This window comes from Mesoplodon bidens, assembly GCF_964165515.1.
Source record: "Mesoplodon bidens genome assembly, chromosome: 3".
Taxonomy (NCBI): Eukaryota; Metazoa; Chordata; class Mammalia; order Artiodactyla; family Ziphiidae; genus Mesoplodon; species Mesoplodon bidens.
The window spans coordinates 81,614,504-81,638,975 of record NC_138178.1 but is presented as its reverse complement, the minus strand read 5'-3'; the positions used below and the strand labels follow the sequence as shown (position 1 = coordinate 81,638,975).

The 24,472-nt window shown below is 44.1% G+C and overlaps 1 protein-coding gene across 2 annotated transcripts in view; it reads left to right on the top strand.

The window, feature by feature from the left end:
- The first annotated feature begins 11,780 nt into the window (after positions 1-11,780).
- The window catches only part of SLCO3A1 (solute carrier organic anion transporter family member 3A1), a 337,444-nt gene continuing 324,752 nt past the window's right edge, over positions 11,781-24,472 (top strand). For both annotated transcript variants that reach the window (XM_081226813.1, XM_081226812.1), the window contains exon 1: positions 11,781-11,980. In XM_081226813.1, the coding sequence (XP_081082939.1) occupies positions 11,801-11,980 (180 nt within the window). In that variant the 5' untranslated portion in view covers positions 11,781-11,800. The remainder of the gene's footprint in view (positions 11,981-24,472) is intronic.

Genomic DNA, 24,472 nt, shown 5'->3' with positions numbered 1-24,472 from the left:
GTGGGAAGCAGCCGCATAGCACAGGGAGATCAGCTCGGTGCTTTGTGACTGCCTGGAGGGGTGGGATAGGGAGGGTGGGAGGGAGACGCAAAAGGGAGGGGATATGGGAACATATGTATATGTATAACGGATTAAATTTGTTATAAAGCAAAAAATAAAAAAATTAAAATTAAAAAAATATATCAGTGAATAAAGCAGAAACTAACACACCATTGTAAAGCAATTATACTCCAATAAAGATGTTAAAAATAAATAAATAAAATAAAAATATCAGTGAAAAAAAATTTTAATTGTAATCCTAATGCATCTTTATTTTTTTTAATGGTAACTCAGAATGTATATGAATGTAAAATCTGCCATTTATGAGCCAGGCTCAATGCTAGGCACTTGACATTAATAACTCTTCCAGTATTCCTAACAACATGCTGGGACAGGTACTATGGTTATAGTACTTTGTTATATTTTCTTAAATATGGGTAAATGGAGGCTTAGAAAGGTTAAGTAAATTACCCTGGGTCATAAACTAATAGGTGGTAAGTTGTGATTCAAATTCAGGTAGTCTAACTCTGACTCCAGAACATGGTCCTGAATATGTGTATTATGTGTATCATATGTGTGTGTTTGTGTGTGTGTATAACAAAAATTTGGTCATGTCACACCTATAATTGGGAATCCTTTTTCTCACTTATTAACTTATTAAGAGCATTTCCCCCTTCTTATAATGTTTTATAAAGGATCATTTTTAAATGGCTGAATACTGTCTTTTCTTGAAATTGTAAAGTTATTTTGCCAGTCACCTATTAATGAACATATAAATAAAGCATTGAACTTCTATTTTTGTGTCTCTATTTTCTTAGGATACATTCATTGGAAGGGGATTACTGAGCCAATGGAAGGGGCCAGTTTGAGTACCCAGGTAAATATCACCAAATCACTGTCCACAGAGTTTGTACAAATTCTTACCTCTGCCAGCAATTTTTTAGGGAAAACTTCTATCAAACTTTTACCACCACAGAAAATTTTCTTTAAAAAATGTTTTGCTATTTTAATGGGTGAATAAAATATATATCTTGTTTTAATTAGTATCTGTTTGATTAGTTATGAGTGTGAATATTTAAAAATATTTATTAGATTTTGTATTGCTTTAAAATTTCTATGTGGATCCTCTGCCCACATTTCTTTTGGGGTATTAGAGTTTTACTTATTGATTTGTAAGAGTGCTTCATGTCTTAATGATATTATCCTTTTGCCCTGTTGCTAAATTACTTTTCCCAAGTTATGATTTTATTGTTGTGAATGATGTTCCTTGATTTAGAGGAGTTCTAATTGTGTAATAGTAAAGTTGATTTAGCTTTTCCGTTGTAATTACTTCTATTGCTTTTATGCTTCGAATGTCTTTCCCTCTCCAGAAATCTGATAATTATTCACTTATGTTTTTGTCTATGTATGGTTCTTTAACCCATCTGTTTTGTTGTTTTTGTTTTGGGCTGCTGCATGGTGAGGCTATAATTTGAATTAATCAATTTTCTCAACTATTTGATGAATAAACTCTCCCATTTTTGTTGTGCTTATTTATTAAGCTGGAATATATACCAGAGTCTATCTCAAGGCCGAATGTTCTATGCTATCAGTCTATCTGTCAGTTCTTAAACTAGTACCATACTGCTTTGTTTGTTGTTGCTTGCAATATGTTTTAATTCCTTGTAAGACTTGTCTCTTTAATCTAATTGCCCAGTTTTCTTATTTTAATATGTTCTTCTTTTTTTTTACTTGTTATTCCTCTGAATGAACTTCAGAATCATTTGTCATTAAGAAAGATAACATTGCCTATTTTTTGGTTTTCATCACGTCACTGAATATTTAACATGTCATTGCAAAGTCATAATAGTATTTATTGTTCTTTTGTTGTACCATCTTTGTCAGTTTTATATTAGTGCTACACTGACTTCATAAAATGAATCTATATATTTTCAGCTTTTGTTTTTATATTGGAAATATTATATAATATGAAATTATCTGTCTTTGTGAAAGTCTGAAAGTTATCACTAGTGAAATTTTCAGACAATGAGACATCTTTAGCAGTCTGAGAGTCAGGTACAATTTTCTATACAAATCATTTAGTTCAGTTTATCAAATTTATTAACATAGTATTTTAAAATAATATTTCCATATTTATTAAAATTTTCCTGTTCCTTTTCTACTTTTAAATCTTGTTTTTTCTCTTTACTTTTCATGTGTTCTTGAGTTGTGTTAAAAAAAAAAGCAGTTCTTGAATTTGTGTATGAACTTTACTATTTCTATTTAAAAAAATTTTGTTCAATTTTCTATTATCTTTAGAAAATCTTTTCTGTTTTCCTTGGTTTTGTTTTAAATACATTTTAATTATTTACAGTACACATCCTTTGAAATATATCTACTTTGTCTTGTTTCCATAAAAGGCTCACATGAAGTAATTGTATTCTGTCCATTTCTTCTTATATATCTTTGCTTTATATATCTGCATAAGATATATATATTCCTTTGATATCATCACTGAAGACTGCACATTTTTATGCACTCATTGACTCATTTGATATTTTTTGGCCTTGTATCCATGCTTGTATGAATTTTATAATAATACCTTTATTTTTACTTCATTTCTATTTTTCTAGTAAATCTTTATTCATTCTTTTATTTTTAATCTATTTGTGTCTTTTCTTTTGGATATATTTCTTATGATTAGGCCAGAGTTGGATTTTTTCTTAACCCAATCCTGAAGTCTTAGTATTTTAATACACAAGGTTAAATCATCTAAATTTATTGCTATAACTGTCCATCTACTCATCCTGGATAATCATGTGGGATATCTGGGGGGTTTTGCTCAGGCAGGGTTCAGAGAACCTGAGTTTGAACACTGACATGAGAAACAGCCACAGGCATGAAAACAGACAAACTCACACTTGGTCACAGGCAAGTTCATCTTACAAAGAAAGGAACATTCTAAACATCAAGTTTGTGCAATCGATCAGAAATCTAGAACAGGAGCCAAATCAAAAAAGTTTTAAAAGATCAGACACAACTGAGGAGTGGGTTCAGGAAACAGGGCTAGGAGAGCTTCCCTGAGGTGGGGCACCAGGGAGATTCAAGCGTTCTCAATCCTTTACTGTAAGTGATAATGAAGACAAAAAGTACAGCAACACCAATCAACATGTCGATTTTTTTTTTTTCTTAAACTTCGAGGTCCATCCCGAGAGCGTGGGCTGTTCCAGAGGCAGATGGAAGGAGGCAGCACCATCAGATAACAGAGGGGCCTGGGGGGGGTCAGTTTAATTAATCATCCTTCTTAAACTTGCCCTTGATGTAGGTCACCCAGTCCAGAATCAGCCGCCAGTCGGTGGACCACGGCAGCCCCACAGTGCCCACGGCACCCCACGTGCCCACAGTGGAAATCCAGTTTCTGGCCAGTTCCCGGGAGTGCAGGGCAAGGAATCTGCTCAGCATCTCAGCACCATCCCAGCTCAGGGTGACCCAGTCCCCACTGGCTCGGGTGCCAACAACTCATTTTTTTTTTTTTGATTTATGCTTAGGCTAAGCACTGGACTAATTTCTTTAGACAAAGATTTCCTATAATCCCCACAACTACCCTGTGAAGTACATGTTATTCAAGTTTTACAGACAGGAAAAGAGAGGCTCTGAGCAGGGGAGTAAATTTTCCAGACCAACATTAGTAAATGATAGAACCACTTTCAAAAACCATATTTCCCTGACTCAAAAGACCTTGATTTGAACCACTGTGTTATTCCATTTTCTTCCCAAAGTACAATTTTTCTTGGTTTTTATTTTCCCCATTTTTACAAGCATACATTCTATTATGAATTATTCTAATTAGGTTTTTCAAAATCACACTTGAATACATAGGTTCTCTAATTATCAAATTCATGAATAATATAATAATTTGATTCCTTCTTCTATAAGATGAGGAATTTAGTACACTTCTAATTCCCCACATACCCATCTTTCCTCCATTCTTTGGCAATATCATTTGGAATTATAAACCTATTTATTATTAGTTTTATTTTTACTTATTTTAAGAAGTAACAACAACAACAACAACTTTCCATCTGTACCAATATTCTATTTACAGAATTTTTAAAAACTTAATTCTATACATTTAGCTCAGACTGTCACAATGTTTTTGAACTCACTTTTGCTATTCTTTAGTTTTTGTCTTTAATTAATATGTTGTTCCATTCAAACCTGTCTTTCCATAAACTTTTCAAGAAAAGTGCATGGATGGTATCTTTTTTGAGTTCCTGATTAGAATAACTAAGAATGTCTTTTTTCTTTTCTTTGCAAATTAACATTTCAGCTTGAGTGTTAAGCATTTTCTCTTAGTACCATTTAGACTTTGCTCCATTTTCATCTGGCATTCAGTCATGTGATACATTCTCAAATCACCCTGTTTTCATTTGATGATAAGTGACTTTAATGTTTTTTCTGGATATTTATAGAATTAAAAATCCTTTATGTTCAAACAAATTTGCTAGATTTTATCGAATTGTGCATCTTTCTTCAGGCAAATTTTGCCTGGAAATGGTACGCTATTTTAAATTGTGCATTCTACCTCTTTTTTCAGCTTGAAAAATTTTCTTCCATTATTTTTCTTCAATATTGCAGCAACATCATTTATTCTGGTTATATCTTCCTTGAGGGGGTCCTTCTTATCCATATATTAAGTCTTTACTTTTGATCTACCAAATCACCCATCTTTTCTCTCATCTTTTTTATAATCTTTTTTGTTTCTTTTCTCTATATTGAGAGAAAACTTCTCTAGCTTGATTCTATATCATTTGTTTGGGTTTTCTGCAATTTTGATTCTGATCTTCAAAATCAAATTTCAATCCCACAACTTTAGTTTTGGTTTATGTGACTCCACATCTTATCTGTCCCACTTCCTTTTCAAATTCAGCTAGAACCTGAAGCATCAGGTGGGGAAGCGTTACTTTTTCTTGTGTTTTCACTCATTTTTTCTCTTCCCAATACTAGTAACTGACCACTCTGGTCCTGGCTCTTGCGGGGGGCAGAAATATGGAGATGAAAGACACTAATCATTCTAGACAGGGAGAAGTGCAGTGAGTGTCCTCAACAGTGGGAGAAATGCTAGGGCAGAGGCTGGCCTAGGTGGTAAGGGGGCAGTGAGGGATTTGGGAGGACAGTAGGGAGAGGGTATTTAAAGGTTTCTTGGAGGAGGTGACACTTTAGGTGGATCTTAAGGTACTAGTAGGTGTAAGCCAGCTGAAGAAAGGGGAGGTAAGGGCAGAGGAAAGGGCAGGTGCAGAAATTTGGAGGAGGAAAAACCATGGTGAGCCCAAGGAACCACAATTAGTTAATTATGGCCAGTACAGGGTGAGTGTGAAGGGCTGGGGATAGTGTTAAGGTATTTTATTAGCTTGCTAGGGCTGCCATAACAAAATATCACAGACTGGGTTGCTTAACAACAGAAATTTATTTCCTCCCACTTCTGGAAGCTGGAAGATCTGAGATCAAGGCATCAGCAGGTCTGGTTTCTTCTGAGGCCTCTCTCCTTGACCTGCAGGTGCTGCCCCCCTGTCTGTGTTTTCTGTGTCCTTATCTCCTCTTCTTATAAAGACACTAGTCCTATTGGATTCGGGCCCACCTATATGACTTCACTGTACTTTAATTACCTCTTCAATGGCCCTGTCTCCAAATACAGTCACATTTTGAGGGAATGAGGGTTAGGACTTCAACATACAAATTTTGGGGAGTGGGGCACCAATCAGCCCACAACAGGCAGACAGAGATTGGACAGCCTTCTTGTTCAGTGTGTCACACCCTCAGACTCCCTTACCTGTCATTCCATAGCGGAGGAGAAGGCCTGCAGGAGCTGGAAGGCGGTATACGGGGAGGGCCGTAACCTGAGCAGGGGTGCTCCTCCTCTCTCCTCTGTATATGATTTCTCTATTATTCATACTCTAGATTCAGTAGCACGCTGCACCTTGTGGATTTTCTTTCCTGGTCTTCATATACACTCACCAGGAACCCTTTATACATATGAACAAGTTCCATTCTGAGAGTGTGTTCGTAAGTCCAATCTGTTCGCAAGTCCAACAAAGTTAGCCTAGGTACCCAACTAACACAATCGGCTATATAGTACTGTACTGTAATAGGTTTATAATACTTTTCACACAAGTAATACATAAAAAAACAAACAAGCACAAAAAGTAAAGAAACATTTTAAGTCTTACACTACAGTACCTTGAAAAGTACAGTAGTACATTACAATAGCTGGCATACAGGGTTGGCATCAAGTGAATAGGTAAGAAGAGTTACTGACTGAAGGAGGGAGAGGAGGTGGGAGATGGTAGAGCTGAAGGGTCGTCAGCAATAGGAGACGGGGGGCAAGCTGCAATTTCACTCACACCTTATGTGATCAGACATGTGAAGGCACATTTGCATCTTTGAAAGTCCGCAACTTGAAGGTTCATATGTAGGGGACTTACCGTACACTTGATTTAGGGTTCAGTGGCACAATGCACCTTGTGGATTTTCTTGCATTGTCTTCATATATACTCTCCAGGAACTCCTTATCTTTTAGATCAATCGGAGAGTTAATGCATTGCATTGCACCGTGCCTGCCAAGGGTACACAGGCCTGGAGCTCACTTCCCCTCAGGAAGGCGGACAGCTATGGCCACTTTCTGCCAGGCTGGGAATCTATGAAACTCTTGACATGACATTAACCTCTAAGTCTCCACCTTCCTTGGCTGGAGGTGCTCTGGGGCCCCCTAAACACTTTCAGTGCTGGCTAATTTCATGTGCCCACAGTTGCTGTCAGTACCCATCCTTAAAATACAAAGGTTGGAGTGCATTTTTCAGAGACTGGGAGCAAAGCTGGGATCTTCCCTTTTTCTGAGAGAGAAAAGTAAAAGCATGATGTCAGTGAAAGGGGCTGATGGGGACAAGGTCTGCTGCAAGAAGGGTGGGCACAGTTGCTGCTGGGATGGAGAAGTGGGTCCCTGGGGAGAGTGCCTTGAAGGAAGTTTTCTATGAACCTGGACCCCTTCTGGGTTGTTGTCCTGTCCTAATCAGAAGTACCAAGCTTCTTGGCAGGAGGCCTGTTAGACCCGGAGCAGGACAAATGCTCCTTTATTTTTAAAGTAAGATACTCTCTCTACCCTTAAGAAGCTAGCAGTCTATTTGGATAAACACATTCTATTTACATAAATATCAATAGACAGTAGCGAAAGATGAGCTACCCAAATACAATAATATTGGTACATGTTTGTCTTACTCCTTCTCCTTTATCTCAAAACTCATTTTCCATAAATATAACGCATTTCTAAAAACCAAGTTTTCTCATACCTATTCTTCAATTTTCATTAGTTTTTTTTCTTCTGTTTCTGCACTTGGATTTTGGATTCATCCTTTTTTAAATTGCATCCAAACTCATGTTTATCCTTTTAACTTCTTTGCTGAGTTTTAGGATATATTCAAATTAAGACATATAATTAAAAATATAGAACTAAGATGATAGAAAGCAGCAAATGCAGGCTATATGGTAGAAAGGCATATGGATCAGGCTAATTGGAAAGTGGAGGTGGGGGGGGGAGAAAAACCCTGAGGAAGAGGAAATAAGCTTCAACTCAGCCCAAATATTAGTTTCAAGCCAGAGAAGTTGGCCCAGCCCCAATTCTATCCTTGGTTGAACACAATACATGATTGGTGTATTTTCAGAAAAAGAAAAGAAAAATCCATCCATAGGGTGAGGATCTAAGCATCTATTTTGCACTCCAGTGACAATCAGGAATCATTCTTTGCATTTATTTTTCAACTTTGTATTTGCCTGTGAACAAAACTGAAGCTGGCAAAAGATGGTTCATGTGAATTACTTGGACAACAGTTTCTCCTTGTGTGGAATTACATTGAGGCTGCTTGCTGTGAAATCCTGACACAGCCCAGTAACAGTGGAAGACATTGTCATTTTTTTTCCCATGTCCATGAAGTTAACCCACTTCTCTCCTACAGAAATGAATTGATGGTCCTTTTTAAAGTAAGGGAGAAAAGCTCTCCAAATCTTAATCACTAAGCATATACATACAGTTTATTAATATTTTAGAATCAAAAGCCAGTTTATCTTCCCATGTCACCCAATCTTCTTTATGCTTCAGATTTCCTGAGTACATTGCAGCATCTCAATGTTTGGAATACTTCTAATAGTCAGCAAAGTAAGGGCTCATGGAATCAGAGCCTCAGCTAGCAATATTTTCATCTAACTTAGAACAGTCACCTAGCCCAGAAAAGTAGTTGAGAGACTAAAATAATCCCAAGGGTTCTACAGTCATTCATACTGACCAGTTCTAAACCCATCATCCACCACTAGAGGGATAGAGGAATGAAAAAGTTTCCAGCCTAGAAATGGTGGCTAAACCATTTCTCTAAGGCAACATTCAAGGTCGCCCAGTTGGTGGGTGGGGTTTAAGCTCGTGTTTGCCTTGCTCATCACATGATGGTCAACTGTCCATTTCAGAGGCTGGTTGGAGGGGGCACCCCAGATCATGGGAGGCCTAAACTCTTTCTTCATCTCCTTCCTCCTTCTCCTAGGTGCTCCCCCAGTTTGGGGTGGAAAATGCAGGTTTTAATTCCTGACACTAGCTGGCTGTGACCTCCAAAAAGCCACTTGCTGCTCTTTCTTTATGAGTAAAACGGGGTTAATAAGATCTGCTCTCCCTGTTGTGAGATTTGAGTGAGACACAGGACATCAGAGCACTCTATCAGCAGTCACGTGTTGTACAGATATGAAGACAGTTACTATTTTTCTGCCGCTGCCTCTGCACAGGAGAGGAGCCAGGCAGAAGCACCTGCTGCTCGTAAACCCAGCTCGTTATTCCTGGAACCCTCATGTACAGGTAAACAAAGGACGAGCAGGAAGGAAGAGAACTGAACCTGTTAAATTCCTTCTTTCTGACTGTCATGAGGCTAACGCCTGGTTGCCTTCAGGCCGCCTTTGATTATTCTTAAGGCTTCAGGCACTGAATTATTTTCATGGCTGTGTACCATAAATTATAGAAGGAATCTACAACCCTAATCCAGAATCCTCTCTCTGACGGCAAAAGAGTTTGAGCTCTCTAAAGACAGTTAAATTGTATGCGAAATAAATGGTTGAAGCTGAAAAAAGCTTGTCCCCCTTTTGGTCTGTACCTGAGGCAATGTAGTATAGACCAAGAGAGCTGGACTTGCATCCAAGTCCTGTCCCTTTTGAGCTGTGTGACACCGGGCTAGTATTCTACATCTCTGGGTCTCCATTTATAAAATAGGAACAATATGCGTCCCATCCTCCCCAAGAGACAGACCACTGGGTGATAAGCAAGATAATATATAGGGAGTTCGGAACTGGGGCTGTGATAGCAGACACCTTGGTTTCAAAGGCTGGCCCTGCCGTTTACTGGCTATGTGCGACATTGGTAAGTTTAGTTAACATTTTGGGGCCTGGTTTCTTATTTGTAAAACAGGGCTAATAAGAGTGTCTAGTTTAGAGGATGGTTGTATGGGTTAAGTTGTAAATGTGGGTGAAGCACTTAGAACAAACGGTGCTTGGCCAGACTCAGCACACAACAAACATTAGCTCTTGTTATAACAAAGTATGTAAATAAGACTCGAAGACTATACCACACTTTGGAAGCTATTTCAGTAGCGACAGGATCACTGTTCAGAAACAAGTAAACAGTCTTAGCTCAGCTTTGTAGCTCACAGTTTTGGAGGCAGGGAAGGGAGCTAGCTCATCAAGGGTCTTCTCAGGAAAAAGTGATGAGGCGCTCTCATGATGCCAGAGTGATGGAGAGGACCCAGGGCGTGAGAGGAAAGAGCTCATAGAAAAGTTGGCTATGAGTGAGGGGAGGGTGTAGGGAGTAAGGGAGGGGCTGCAGTAAGGTGGTAAACTCTTGGGGAAATGATATAGCTGATAATGACAGGAATCGGGGGAAATGGAAAAAGACCTCTGTGGTGGAAGCCAATTCACATAGGAGACAGCCCAGACAAGGGGAGGGGAGCATCTGAAAGGGACACCAAGCCTAGGGTGAGATCATGTGTGGAACCACAGGAGGATGCAGCAGTTTATATTGAGATGGTATGGCAAGACAACACCCCCTACCATTACACTATCCGTTCTCGTTCAAGTTCTTTGGGAGTAAGCAAAAATTATGAAAGTGTTAATTACTCTTCAATTTCAGATTTAAGCCTGCCTTAGTACACAGGCGCCTAGGAGCGTGGATCATTTTCTTAAACATGACTATTAAGGAAAGGCTTTTCAAATGATTGGTCAAGCCCCCACTGGACCAGGTGGAAGATGCTGAGCGCTTCCTGGTACTTGTCCAGTCCTTTCCAGGCTTCTCTGAGCTTCCGAAAGCTGTCTGCGGACTAGCAGATCCTGTCGGTAGTGCCTTGTGGCACAAACTCCTGGTAATGATTATAAAGAGCGGCTGCCATGGGGCCTGGGCATTCAGGCCAAGGCCAAGGAAGGTGGCCCGGGCCACAAAGCTACGGGAGAGGCAGGGACCAAGGCAGGCCTGTGGCTAATCTCTTCCTGCTGGCTCCAGCCGCGCGGCTACATCATTTTTGAGGATGGCCTCCAGGCAGATGACGGGCTGCACAAGGCCCTCTGCTGGGGTCGCTGCGACCCTGCGGCCACCTAGACACCGTGGCTGGGGGCACTTGATAATCTGTGCGGCTCCCGACGGGTTAATGGAACTTCTCTCTTGCTGCGCTTCCGTTCTTTTCTCTCCTTTCGGTCTGGGGCCTTTTAGGCACACACAGAGGCCTAGGGGAGCAGGAGCAGAGGCCAGCAGACTGTAGAAGCCTCGAGCAGCTCTGACCTCTGGCACCTCCACAAGCCCCAGAGCGCAACATCCGTCCCCAGAAATACCCGGGCGGAGGGGAATGGAGCGCGCCAACCCTTTCCTAGGTACTCAGTCTTCTCTCTCTTCCTAGAAACCGCTCCTCCCCTCGGGTCTAGTGCCCCGATACCGGAGCTCTAGGTCCCCGCCCCGCGGGGGCGCCTCCGCACCCCATCTCCGCGGCCGGAGTTCCTCCTGCAATACCACCCAGGGTCCACGGCGGCGCCCCGAGCCCCGCAGCGCCATCTAGGGGCTGGGTACGGCCTTCCTCCCTCTGGGGCACCCCCTCCCTTACTCCGCAGGGACTCCCCCTCTCCCGCGTCCTTCGGGCAGCGGGACGCTTCCAGCCTCGGCCAAGGGGCAGCGCTTGGCGCCCCAGGCCGGTACCCTCGCACCTGCCCCGGGGCGCACGGGCGGCGAGGAGCGGCGCGGCGGGGGCGCGCAGCGGCGAGCGAGGCCCGGGCCTCGCGGTAGAAGAAGGGGAGGCGAGGGCAGGCGCGGCCCGCGGGCGACGGGAACTGGGCGAGGGCAGCGGCGGGCAGCCGCCGGCGGCGAGGCGGCGGCGGCGGGCTGCGCGAGGAGCCCCTGTGATTGGCACAGCCCTAGCCGGAGGAGGAGGCGAGGGGAGGGCGGAGGAGGAGGAGAAGGAGGAGGAAGGGGGCGAGCGCGGCGGCGGCGGCGGCGGCGGCGGCTGCGGCTGCGAGGAGCCGTGCCTTCCACCTTTCCAGCCCCGGCAGGACGGGGGTGGCCGCCGCGGGCCCGGGGCGGGGACAGCACGCAGTCTCGCCGCGCGCACCTCCGCCCGGCAGCGGCCCCGACACCCGGGGCAAGCGGGAAAGCGGCGGCGGCGGCGGCGGCGGCGGCGGCGGCGGCGGCGGCGGCGGCGGCGGCGGCGGCGGCGGCGGGGGAAGGATGCAGGGGAAGAAGCCGGGCGGCTCGTCGGGCGGCGGCCGGAGCGGCGAGCTGCAGGGGGACGAGGCGCAGAGAAACAAGAAGAAGAAAAAGAAGGTGTCCTGCTTCTCCAACATCAAGATCTTCCTCGTGTCCGAGTGCGCCCTGATGTTGGCGCAGGGCACGGTGGGCGCGTACCTGGTGAGTCCCCGTGCCAACTCCACCGCGGAGCCCCTTCCCCAGCGCGGCTCCCGGGTGTTCAGCTGACAGGAGGAGGGGGCAGCCCGGGCGCCGGGGGCAGGCGGGCATGACCTCCGCCCGGCGTGGAGGTTGGCTAGTGGTGCAGAGGCGGCCGCCGGGGGAGCTGCCGGCCCGGGCTGCTGAGCGAACCGGGAGCCGTTGGGACCGCTGATGCCCGCAGCTGCTCGCGCGGCCGGCGGAGGCTGGCGGGGAGGACCCGGGTTGAGCGGGCAGGTGGGCGTGAAACCATCCCTCTCCCGCCAAAGCACAGCCAGAGGGTGAGTCCAGGAGCCCCCCTGCAGAGGAAAGCATCTCGGTTTTCAGGTGACCTGCACATGGAAAGAAAAGCCCGTTAGCCTCTTGAGTCCTCGACTCTGCATTCCATCCTCCGGGAGAACAAATCCATTATGCATCATTTTCTCCGGTAGCTTTCTCCATCCGCCAATTACGGAGGGATTTAACAGTTTAGAGTAAAATGCGCCCAAGTGTGGCCCTGATCCGAGCCGGGGCTGCAGGGGTAATATTCCCACTCCGTATCCCGTTAGCCATCTCTCAGCGTCTGGGATAAAGTTACAGTACCTGGAGAGCAGCTGTGAGTTTGTGTAGTTTTTGCTACCCACTCTTAGACCTCAATTCCCCACCGTGGTCTCTCGTTCCCAAGGGGGTATTGCATCATTGTGCACAAGGTACATCGATTTCATTTGCCTTCTGAGGGGGGATTTTAATGTTCAAATGGTCAGGGGTGCATAACATACCAGAGGAAATAGCTTGTAATGACTCAGCAGTCAAATACCTACTTTACCCGCTGTCTCCTGCCCCGCGCAGGTGGTCCCAACTTGGGTTTTAGAGAATGCACTTCCAGACCCAAGTACGGTCCTGACTAAGCAGGATTTTTCAGAGTGTATAGTAAGACATTACTTGGCCACTGACCTGAAACTGAAATCAAATGTCATAGATTTTGAGTGTTAGTGAGCAAGTTTGATGGAGATAGAATTGGACAAGGTTTTGGCTGTTGGAGAACTACATCCTGCGATAGAACCATGCTCTTTCTGATGGTACCATTAATCCCTTCTTCCTGGCCTTGGGGTGCAGTTAATGAGGGCCAGTCGCTGGGTGCCCTGTACCATTCATAAACAGCCTCCTAAGAATTGGGACTTGCTGTCAGGGGGAAGTACAACCAGGCTTGGTCTCTTGGTGTGGGATAAAGTCAGTTATGTGGTTACAAGAGAGGGTTGTTCAAATTCAGCTCGGTTCCTGGGGTGACAGACTTACAGGGTTTCTGAAAATCAAATGCATTTTCTTTGCTCCTTGTCAGATGAGAGGCATTTAAATCCCTGTTACTGGCTGCATCCATGACGTGCATGCTGCCGGTGAACCCTGTAGCCAAAAGCACATTTTCATTTCTGTTTAGATTTTTGTTTTATAAAATGCACTTGTAGTTCGAATACATAGTTGCAGACAGTACCTGTGGCCTTCGGAGTTTGGGAATTAGGGGATGACCGTGTCTTGGGGGTGGGGGTCAGTGCATCAGAGTGTCCTTGGAGGGAATTTGCCCATTAAAATATTAAAATAGAGACATGTATTACTAAGATGCAAATGCACAGTAATAAAAATACATGTAGGTCTGTACTGTAGCATGTACAAAGTGTGTGATACCTAACCAGGGCTGTGTTTATCAACAGCTGCCTCCAGTTTTTAAGTTTTTACCTCAAACCAATTTTGTTCAATAGAATGGATTATTCATGTTCTGTATAACAGTATCTAATGTTGGCAAAAATTGAATTTTTTGAAGTATACAGAGTGTTATGGGTTTTGGAATTTGTGGACACAGATTTGGAAGATCACCGTTTACAAATAAAAGGTTTTACTTCTTAAAAAAAAACACCATCAGAACTTTTCACACCATGAATGATAAGGCATGGGCTTGGTTTTAGCTTGCAATGATTTAAGGGTTTTGGAAAGAAAGGAATCTGGGCTTCGATCAGATGAGTGGCCGAAGCCCCTTTAGAAAGTTAAGAATTAGAGGGCTGGTGGATGTTACAGGCAAGGCTGGCCCCGGGAGATAGGAAGTAGACTCTGATCCCAGAATGGCTGAGTGGCAGGCAGAGGAGGAATTGAGTCCACCTGGTGGGGATCTCCCGGCATTTCCTGTCTGGGCTAATGGAGAGCCTGGTTTGAGGGGTAGGGTAACTGGAGTCAACAGGTGACTGGCAGAAAGCAGATGGAGGCCTAGGAGAGGACGGGCTTAGGAAATTGAATGCATTGTTATTACTTAGAGTGGAGGCATCAGGTGCTCAGGCCTCTGCCTTACTCCGCTGCTCTTGGCTCTCCATCGCCATCTGAACCTGATGAAAATAGTTTGCTTGTCAGGGTTGACTGAATCGGCTTGCCATGGGTTTTGCTCTTTTGGGCCTTTTGGGAATTTTCTCTTCATCTCTTATTTGGGAGGTAGAATTAAAAGTTTGTTGTTTCTTCAGTGATGTGAGACTTCTTTATGGCTAATTTGAGAAGGAAACATTGCAGGACGTTCCCAGGAAAGGCAATTTTCTCCATTCATGGTGGTTTTCTTAAGAAACCTGAGAACCTGTGTTTGTAGGCCATCACACACACAAGGTCCACGTGCAAGGTGTGTTATATGGGATCTTTACCCTGGCAATCAGCCTGCCCCTCTGAGGAAGCATTTTCAGATACCTGATGAAGGGCACACCTTGGGGCCCTGCCAACACTGCTTACTTTCGGGGAGAGAAGGGAGCTTGCACATTCTCTGCCTATGACATTACTTCCTATCTGAGTCCCAAGTCCACGTAGTAGCTACCTTATTCTTTCGTCTTTCCAGGTGCCATTGTTTTCATATGAGGAGGCTTCATTTCATTGCTCCGTTTTCTTTCTGAAAAGACAGATTCCCTAGTGTCTTCGCTGACACTGGTATAAGCTGCCCAACTGCAGAACTGAATTAGAAGTTGCCTGTGATTTGAGAAGCAACTTTGAAGAGCTGGACTCTCTCTCTCTCTCTCTCTCTCTCTCTCTCTCTCTCTCTCTCTCTCTCTCTCTCTCTCTGTGTGTGTGTGTGTGTGTGTGTGTCTGTTTCCCCTCAAGAACCAGCCCAAACTCAAGGTAGATCTATATAGGAGAAAGCCAGCAATCGTTAAGCTAGGCAGGGGACCGGCAACTTTTGGCCTGGGTGCTGGGGTCTCCTGGGGAAATACAGAAGGACTTTGATCCTGACACCTAAAGTTGATGATGATGATAATATAGATAAGGTGACCTGGGTGCAACCTGGGCCAGCTGTGGATTCTGAAATCTCTTACCCTTGCCAGTGTTTTAACTGGAAATCTTGCTTCAGATAAGACAACAGTCACAGAGATGGTCTCTTGTAGTCACTTAAACTGCCTGACTGGCTAGGAAATATTTTTTTTTCCTGCCTAAGAAGAGGGACCAACACTTCCCTGGTGGTCCAGTGGGTAAGACTCCACGCTCCCAATGCAGGGGGCCCAGGTTCGAAACCTCGTCGGGGAACTAGATCCCACATGCCTGCTGCAACTAAGAGTTCACATGCTGCAACTACGAGCCCACATGCTGCAACTAAAGATCCTGCATGCTGCAACTAAAACATGCCACAACGAAGATCCCGTGTGCTGCAATGAAGACCCAGTGCAGCCAAACTAAATAAATAAATAAGTATTTAAAAAAATAATAAGTTTGATCGTCACTGTGTGCAGAAGAGAGAATGCAATTTAATTTTCCTCTACTTGGATCTTTGCTTCTGGTGGCTCCAGTCTGCCCTGACCTACTTGCAAGGATGTAACACCTGCTTAAGTCTTGGGCTGTTTGGAGAAGGCACAGGCATATGGGAACTGCACAGAGAGAAAGTTGTTTTGTGTGCACTTGGTGTTTGGGGGAGACCCACTGAGATATTCCAGGCCATTCACTGAGGGTAGCCCTTCCTATAGAGGTTTGTGTGTGTTCTCAAATGAGTGAGGACTGGAGGTGATAAGGATGTGTGCAGGAAATTAAGACCTCGGGGACCTCTGCGCTATTATGGATGAGGCTCAATTGCAAACACATTTGAATTTCCTCAGGATGAAAACTTAAAAAGGCCAGTTTAGTCTCTGGGTGGGGCACACAGGAGGTTCCTATGAACCAGGAATAGGCACGTCCCTATCTTTTTTTTTTTTTTTTTGCAGCTTGTTATTAAAATAAAGTTTATTTTTTATTGAAGTATAGTTGATTTACTATTTATTAAAATAAATAGTTTATTTTTATTGAAGTATAGTTTATTGAAGTATAGTCTAGCTTTTATACTTATTAAAATAGTTTATTTTTAACTGAAGTATAGTTTCAGGTGTACAGCATAGTGATTCAGTTATACATATATATGTTATACATACATATATATATATTCTTTTTTCAGATTTTTTCCCTTATAGTTATTACAAAATATTGAGTATAGTTGCCTGTGCTGTACAGTAGGTCCTTGTTGTTTATCTATTTTTTATACAGCAGTGTGTATATGTTAATCCCAACTTCCTAATTTATCCCCACCCCACCCCATTTCCCTTTGGTAACCATAAGTTTGTTTTCCATGTCTTTGAGACTCTGTTTTGTAAATAAGTTCATTTGTATCTTTTTTTTTTTTGAGTCCAAGTATAAGCGATATTATATGGTACTTGTCTTTGTCTGACTTCCTTCACTCTATTTAGAGTTATGTAAAAATGAAGTCTGAGGTTTTGGTGACAATGTAAGGAGATGAATGACTGACTGTGTCAACAAGGTTCCATCTCACTGCTTTATAGTCACTTTGTTTCTAGGCTTGAGAACATTCAGTGGGCTTGCAATTAATGGCTGAGGTGAAACAGCTGGATTTGTTCTTTTTCTGTTTTTTTCCTAAAGGAGCATCATTTTGAAGATGTTTTTCTGTTTTTCTTTTGCATATCTAACCCAGAAGCAGACAGCTGAGAGACATTTTTAAAGTCCTTGTCAAATTAGTATGATGACTAAGGCAACTGTATTTTCTTTAATCAAATTATTTTACACACTTATGGTTACTCAAAGTGACAAATTCCCTGCCATTTGCATAATTACTATATAGCCCCAGGTAGGAAGAAATAAAATTACCCTGATTTTTTTTTTCTTATAGCTTAGTTGAAAATGTTTAGCTAATAATCATTTAGGGGAAAAAAATTGTTTCTGAAAATTCCTTTCAACCAGCTTTGTGTACATACCTCAGTTTCTGTGGAGGTTTCCTCTTGTGTGTTTAGCAGTCGAAGAAATGGAATTAGTTGTGAAGTGAGCAAGAGCTCTTTCCTGAACTGGGTAACTCTCCCCATTTCAAATTTAGATACCTTACAAAAAGGGTGGCCCAGAGGCCTCTCCACAGCGGCCCTGCCTTGCTAATCAACCACTCAGCATTTAAACTCATCTTCTTGTGGGCTGCCCGAATGGTGTTTTTCTCTATGAGGCTGCAGAAGTTTCCTCTAGTTACCAAGGCCACCTGAGCAAGAGGGTCTGTGACTTTCTCTTGCTCATCTTATTAAAGCAAGCTTGGGGGTGCTGCCTTGTCCAGGGACCAGGTTCACTTAGTATACTGACTGGCCAGGCATGAGTAAGTGTAATGTCGCAAAGTCGATGAGGATACAGCTGCCTTTCCTATAGAAGTAGGCCTGGAAAAAAGAGAAAAATCTGTGAATGTTATTGGCTGGTTGCAGAAAGAGAGCAAAAGTTGACATTGGTTTCAACGTCTGTGCCAGGCCTCCTGCAGAGGCTGTGGGAGCCACAGGGACTCATGCTGAGCTGCCCATGGTCCTTGGATTCTGGGGGTCAGGGCCCGCCAGGTGACTGGGCAGGTGAGTGTGTACGAGGTGCTGAGCCCTTGCTGCGGTGGAGAATTAGACTCTGGACCAGCGCCATTTCTCCAGTACCTTACTTCCAACTTAACAAGCACGTTTAACTTGCACAGATTTAACTGCACACACCACTGAATAACCATGTTCCTGTGAAGTAGAGTCAAAATACTTATCACTTTACTCACCTGTATTTTGTCATACATGTTCCCTATTATATTCTGTGCATTTGTGTGCATTATCTATTTACATACATGCTCTTGTAAAGAGTTACATTCACCAAATATAGTATGTTGTCCTTTTGTGGGGGTGGGGGGCGGTTAAGGGACATTCAGTGGTAATTCTGATTATATGGTTCCTATGTGGATTTATTTTATTTTATTTTTTAAACTTAAAAAATTTCTTTTTTGGCTGCACCTTGCGGCATGTGGGATCTTAGTTTCCTGACCAGGGATCAAACCCGAGCCCCCTGCGGTGGGAGCGTGGAGTCTTGACCACTGGACCACCAGGAAAGTCCCCCATGTGGATTTAGAACCCAGTCTACAGGTGAAGAATCGTCACCTGTATTTTATTCCCTCTCAGAGATGCCGTTGGTAATTTGTAGGCCAGGACGACAGCATCCTTGTTCTTTGAATTTAGTTTTGCTTTCTGTTTCTCTATCTGTATCTGCAAAAGAGATGATACACAGGAAGAAAAGTGGAATCAGTGACTTCGGTTCATAGGATAAGTGAATTGATGTGGTTCTAAGACACTTGTATTTGATATGACCTAAGTGCTTAGGTGTTTATATGAGATGCAGTATTGCTTAATGATTGGAACTCTAAGTTAATGGTTAAAATTCCCAGGTGGAGAACAGCAAGCACCCATGGCAGCTCTGACTTATTAGATGAGCATCAGAAGACCCAGGATTCATTCCTGTGTCTCCTCTTGCCAGCTCTGTGAGCTTGGGCTGATTACTTAACCTCTCTGTGCCTTGGTATTTAATTTTAAAACTCATAGTGTTTCTGTGAGGGTTAACTGAGTCGGTACATCTAAAGCACTTTGATACTCACATGTGGTGAGTACTCTATAAATACTAGCTATTATTAATAACAATAACATGGTTATACATATTTACATAAGAGCTATGTAGCCCCAACCAATGAGAAATAAAATTATTTCCATCAAGCTTTGGTCTTGGTTTAGTGAATTGTACATTCAGATCATTTCCTAGTTTGCTGTGCATTTTGTCTGGGAGGTGAAAAGTTTTTCAAAGCAAGAAGTACTAATAAGTTGCTAATTCTGTTTCTTCCCTTGTTATAGATAACAGCAATCCATTTCATCTTAGAGATGTTATAAAAATTACCAGTCACGTGGGAGAGGAGCCCACTCTAGTACTAATTCTGTGACCATTTACAGTCAGTGGGTACTTTGAGGTGGGTAGAGGAGGGACAGCACACAGACGGCTGGGAGGACAGGTGTGCTGATGCTTCTCTTTGGGAGGCCCTCAGGATCTTTGCTCTGGGGTCTGTGGCCACAGGGTGGAGAAGACTGGGTAGGTCTTCTAGGTTTGTAGGCAGCTGAGAGGCAGGGAAGAGAGTGTTGGACATAGAGTCAAAAAGACCTAGGTTTGAGCCTGGACCTGTTCCTTACGTGCTTCCGACGACTTGACTTACCTGAGCCTCAGTATTCTTATTGGAAAAATGAGGATGCTGATAGAGCCTGTCTTAAACAGATGGTTGAGAGATTTAAATACAAGGACACGTGAAAGAGTGCTGCTCATAGGGTGCAGTGTTCAATAGTTGCTTTAACAATAATGGTATAACCCTACTGGTTGACCTTGGCACAGCAGATGTCCCTTCCAGGGACCCGAGGATTTGGGGTATTGTGTGTAGCCTGGGCTCTGTTTCCTAAATTGGAGATCTGCTTCTCTGGATGAAAAGTGGCCACTTCAAGGCAGCCTGGGGTGTCAGGAGGGGGCCCGGGGGACATACGTCGTGGACGTATGCTACCCTCCAGGCAGCCTTGTTTAAGATGTGCAAACTCAGAGCTCAGCCTGGTTGCAGGGAAGGGCTCAGGTCCTGCGCAGCACCCACTGCCTTCACCTTAGTCCTCTTGCAGTTCTAAGCAGAGCTCAGATGCGCAGTTGTGGGCAGTTCCCTGATCTTGGTCCTTTTTAGTTTCTCAGAAGCAGAGCAAGCTCTCAACACAGTCTTGCTGCCCATTCCGCGGATTCGTCCATCCTGGCTTAGGGCTTGTGGGGATTGTTTAGGAGGATACCTTCTGCACGCGCCACTCTCCTCCCATCAGTGGTTTTAGAAGCATCTTTCCTTCCCTTGTCTGGTCAGTGCAGTCCTTGGGAAGGATAGGGCATGAACTGGGCCCTTCTCAGTCCATCAAGCTGCAGTGTGTATTTTAGGTGAGTTCTTAGGTTCGCGTTCAAATGCCAACAGGCTTCACAAGAGAGGACATGCACATGGAGGACCCCAATTACCAAACCCTGGTGGCTCTGTGTCGACCTCACTGAGGAAGGAACCTGTCTGCTTCTTAAAGCACTGAACTTTCTGCAGCCACAACTGTGGAGTGAGTGAGCACAGGGAGCCTTCTTTCTGGGTGTTTCGTGATAACATGTAGAGCGGAAATGGCCCACTGGATGTGGGCAGAATCTCCGCCATTGGCTCTTTATTTCAGTTCTTCTTTGTGGCTGAGTCGAGCCCTTCTGAAAAGGGAAGCCCTTTCTGACAGACTGTTTAGTTGCTTGCTCTTCAGTGCAAATGATGGTAACCAACCCAGCTATTTCTTAAATGACCGGACATTCCTCTCCAAGCGGGGAAGAGTTATTTCACTGTCTAAGTTAGGAGAGCTGGACCTTCGAATTTTCCTGGACTTAAAACAAGAGTCTCATGTATCCCTTCCAGTCAACACTCATCAGAAATACTTAAAAGCAAAAGGCAACATAGGTTGCTGTAAGCCCTACTGTTTGAAGGGAGGGCAGGGGAAAGGTGTGAGCCCACTCTTCCCCTTTGTCTTCATGATTTCCACCATAAATTCCCTGGCAATGGCTCTTTAAGTACCTGCTTCTTCTGGGGATGTCATATCCCACATGGCATCTTAAGTTACCTGGTAACAGAATCAAAGAGGGTACTGACTATAACGAGGGGGTCTTACTTCCTTAGGGTTGGCTTAGGTTGAAATCTTTGTCGTGAGCAGGCTGTGGCCTCAGACCCATCCAAGCAGGCAGTGGGTGTGACTGTTGCATCACTAGGATGTGGCAGGAGGTCTAAGCTCTAGGCAGTAGTGTGAGTCCATTCAAAAGCCTGGAGTATGCCACTGGCTCTTCTGTCTGTGCATCTGTCTGTCTGTCCATCTGTCTATCCATCCACACTCCCTGTGGGAGTTCTATCTATACTATGTGCAGATTCTAATTTGCCTGGCAGGTTGCCCTTTGGGATGGGTGTCTGGATAATGAACTTGGCTGTCCAGGTAACCCTTGAAACCTCTTCTTGGTAGGTCTAAAGCCTGTCGTGGCTGTCACTTCCTAGCCATCTAAGCCCTGGGCTGTGTAGTGTTAGCAGAAATAGGAAGTTGAGCAGGCTTTCGACAAACAGCCCTGGTGAAAGTAATGGAATAATATAGAGAAGAATAGCCAATTCCTTCCTACATCACTGTTCACATGACCACAGGAACCCGAGGAAGGTAAAAATGAAACTTTCACCTCCACTTCTGCACTTGCAAGGTTGGTGTAGGGAAAACAGTGTCAAATGGTGTTTTTCAGTTAAAGACTATTGTAAAATGTTCTTGCAAATGGTTGTTGTCTTTCCCTTCTCCTCCACCTTTGGAAAATGTTTATGTAAAATAAGCAGCCTCCTTCTAATTGTTGGCTTTGCCCCCCTCCCCCTTCTGGCTGCAGTTCTCCCGTCCTCAGCTGATTAGAAAGAGAAATTACCACCTTGAGTATAAGCAAGTTGAAATTGGAAAGCTGCCCTCTAACTGATTATGTAGGCTTGAAAATACTGTACCTGAAATCTCGTGTTTAAGAATTCCCTTAATGAAGATAAAAATCTCAAAGCAGCATGGACGCACCTGTTTTCATTATGTCAGATTCAATTATTGTGGTGCAACCTGTAAAATAAAGAATGGTGTTGATTAGTTCATACCTCCGTTGGCTTTTGGGGTCAGAGAATTGTTTGAAGTACAGCCACAGAGCCACATAGAGCTTAACCCCCTGGAAGTTGGCCGCCACTGCTTCAGCACCAGCACCCCCTTCTCTCCAGGGGTGCACAGGCTCAGCCTAGGTCTGTGGTCACCGCAACTCTCAAGGTTGTAGAGGGCAGGCGTCCGTTAAGGTCGGCTTTAGAGATTGCTCATGCCAATCAGTGGGACGTCCGGGAAAATTGCTCTTAACCATGATGGGCTTTATCCTTTGGCCATTGCATTTCCTGAAGCGCTGCCCTGATGGGACTTGGGATGTCCTTTGTCTCGTTTTGCATAACTGGCATGTGTTTCAACATGGCACATCACACCGTCCTCTTCTCAAAGCCATACATGCGTGGGGTGCCCAGCACAGCATGCTACATGGTCCATTTCAGATTTCCAGCCTCCTGAATTATAGACAAGGAGCTTATTTTCTGGCCATGGTATGCACTGGGGGGAAAGGACTTTAAGGGAATGAGACCAGTTGAAATAGCTATAGAAGAGCGTCTATAGAGAGGTCTGTATACAGACGTCTTGCAAAAAATTTAGGACAAGACTCATGATGGATTACGTGGCATGTTTGTTGCCTCCCCAGTGCTGGTAGATACTATGTTTGTTACGAGGCTTAATGTGCTAACAACGGGTTTTTCAGCCAGTCCAAGGGAGGATATATTTTCGAAACAAAAGAAGATAAATTAGTGCCTTCCCTTTACCTTTGCCAATCCGTGGAGATGCGTACAAATAGATCAAAAAGTCCTGGAGCAGTTTTGCAGCTTTGCAGCCTGCAGTTGATGAGAGCAAATGGGGAGGTCTGCCTTGCTGCAGCAGGGCTCAGAGTGGCACGTGCAGCCAGCAGCACTTGGGCTAAATCCAAAGGCAGCCCGTGGAACTTGTAAGATGCACAGGTGGGATTGGCCCGCACTGGGACTCCCTTTCTTACGTCTTTCTAAAGATTACATTGTGGAAGCTCTATGCTTGTTGCTTTCATCTTCAGCAAAATCAGGGCACAGAACTAAGTAACTTACCTAAATGTGCTCCAGAGCTGCCCATATTAGCCAGCAGTTGTGAGCAGGTAAACAGGACGAGTTTTATTTTTGGAAATAATGATTAGAAACATATATAAATAAAAATAAGGTTTTGGTGAGTGCTGGGAAAAAAATCACTCATTTCTCTCACTGGCTTTTAAAACATCCCTCCTTTTTTTTTTTTTTTTAAATGCAGTGTTTCCTGGTAGGAAACACTATCCTTAATCTAGTAAACAGATAAAAATATATGCATTTATATTTATCTGTCTTAATCTAGTGAACAGATAAAAATATATGTGTTTATATTTATCTGTCTTCTGATACTTTGAATTTCATTGGGGAATGCTTTTGTTACCTAAAAATAATAGTACCAAGGCAGCAATTAAAAATAACCCCAGGGCTCCTCCCAAGACCATCAGGGAGATGATTCCATGTGACAAGTGAAACACTTTAGATCCCCCTCCCCTTACAAAAGAAAGCTGAGTGTTCTTGCGTTGAGGTCTGTCGCCTTTGTGATTGCCTTTCTCTTTGTGCCAGCTGAGCTGTGGGGGTCAGGCTGGTCAGCTCAACTCTGTCGCCTCCTGGTTGCTCATTAACTTTATTCCTGCCTCCGTCTGCTGATCCCTGACCCCAACAGTGCCACGCTTCACCAACCCTGGCAGGATGTCACAGCCAGATCTGCGAGACCCCTGTGAGGGTGTGCTCCCGGAAGTCCAAACCCAGACCACTGCTGAGTGGAACTCTATGCCAGGCTTTTGCCACGGGCGCTGTTTTTTTGTTTGTTTGTTTTGGCCGTGCCCCGTGGCATGTGGGATCTTAGTTCCCCGACCAGGGATTGAACTCATGCTCCCTGCATTGGAAGCGCAGAGTCTTAACCACTGGACCGCCAGGGAAGTCCCCCACGGGCACTGTTAATACCCTTCTTCCAGCTCCTCCTTTGCTGGCTTCCCCCCATCCTTATTCAGTGGAAAAGGCAGGTGAGCCCTTGCCTCTTACAGGCTCTAACGATCCAATCCCATCCTTCACCACGGACTGCGTGCTAATTCTTGCTGTCCTGGACCAGTTCTGAGCTTATTATATCGTATTTAAGAGTGGAAGTGGGGGGAGTTGCCCCTTCCTATTTATTTAAACCTTTTCCTAGGTGGGGTTCATAGGGCAGTAAGGTCATTCTTGAACATTTTCGGTATCTCTAATGTTAGACCAAAATCGGGTTATATTTTCTCCCTTAGATATATAGAGATGTGACGTGTGTAAACAGAAGGTGACTTTCACAGTATTCCTTGGGTTGGGAGCTGGACTTGGACCCGGAGGTGGGAAGATAGATGAATGTAAATGTGTTTCTCTGGGTGTTTCTGAAGGAAGAAACTGGGTGTGTTAGTCTGCGGCTGCCATAACAAATCACCACAAAGTGGGTG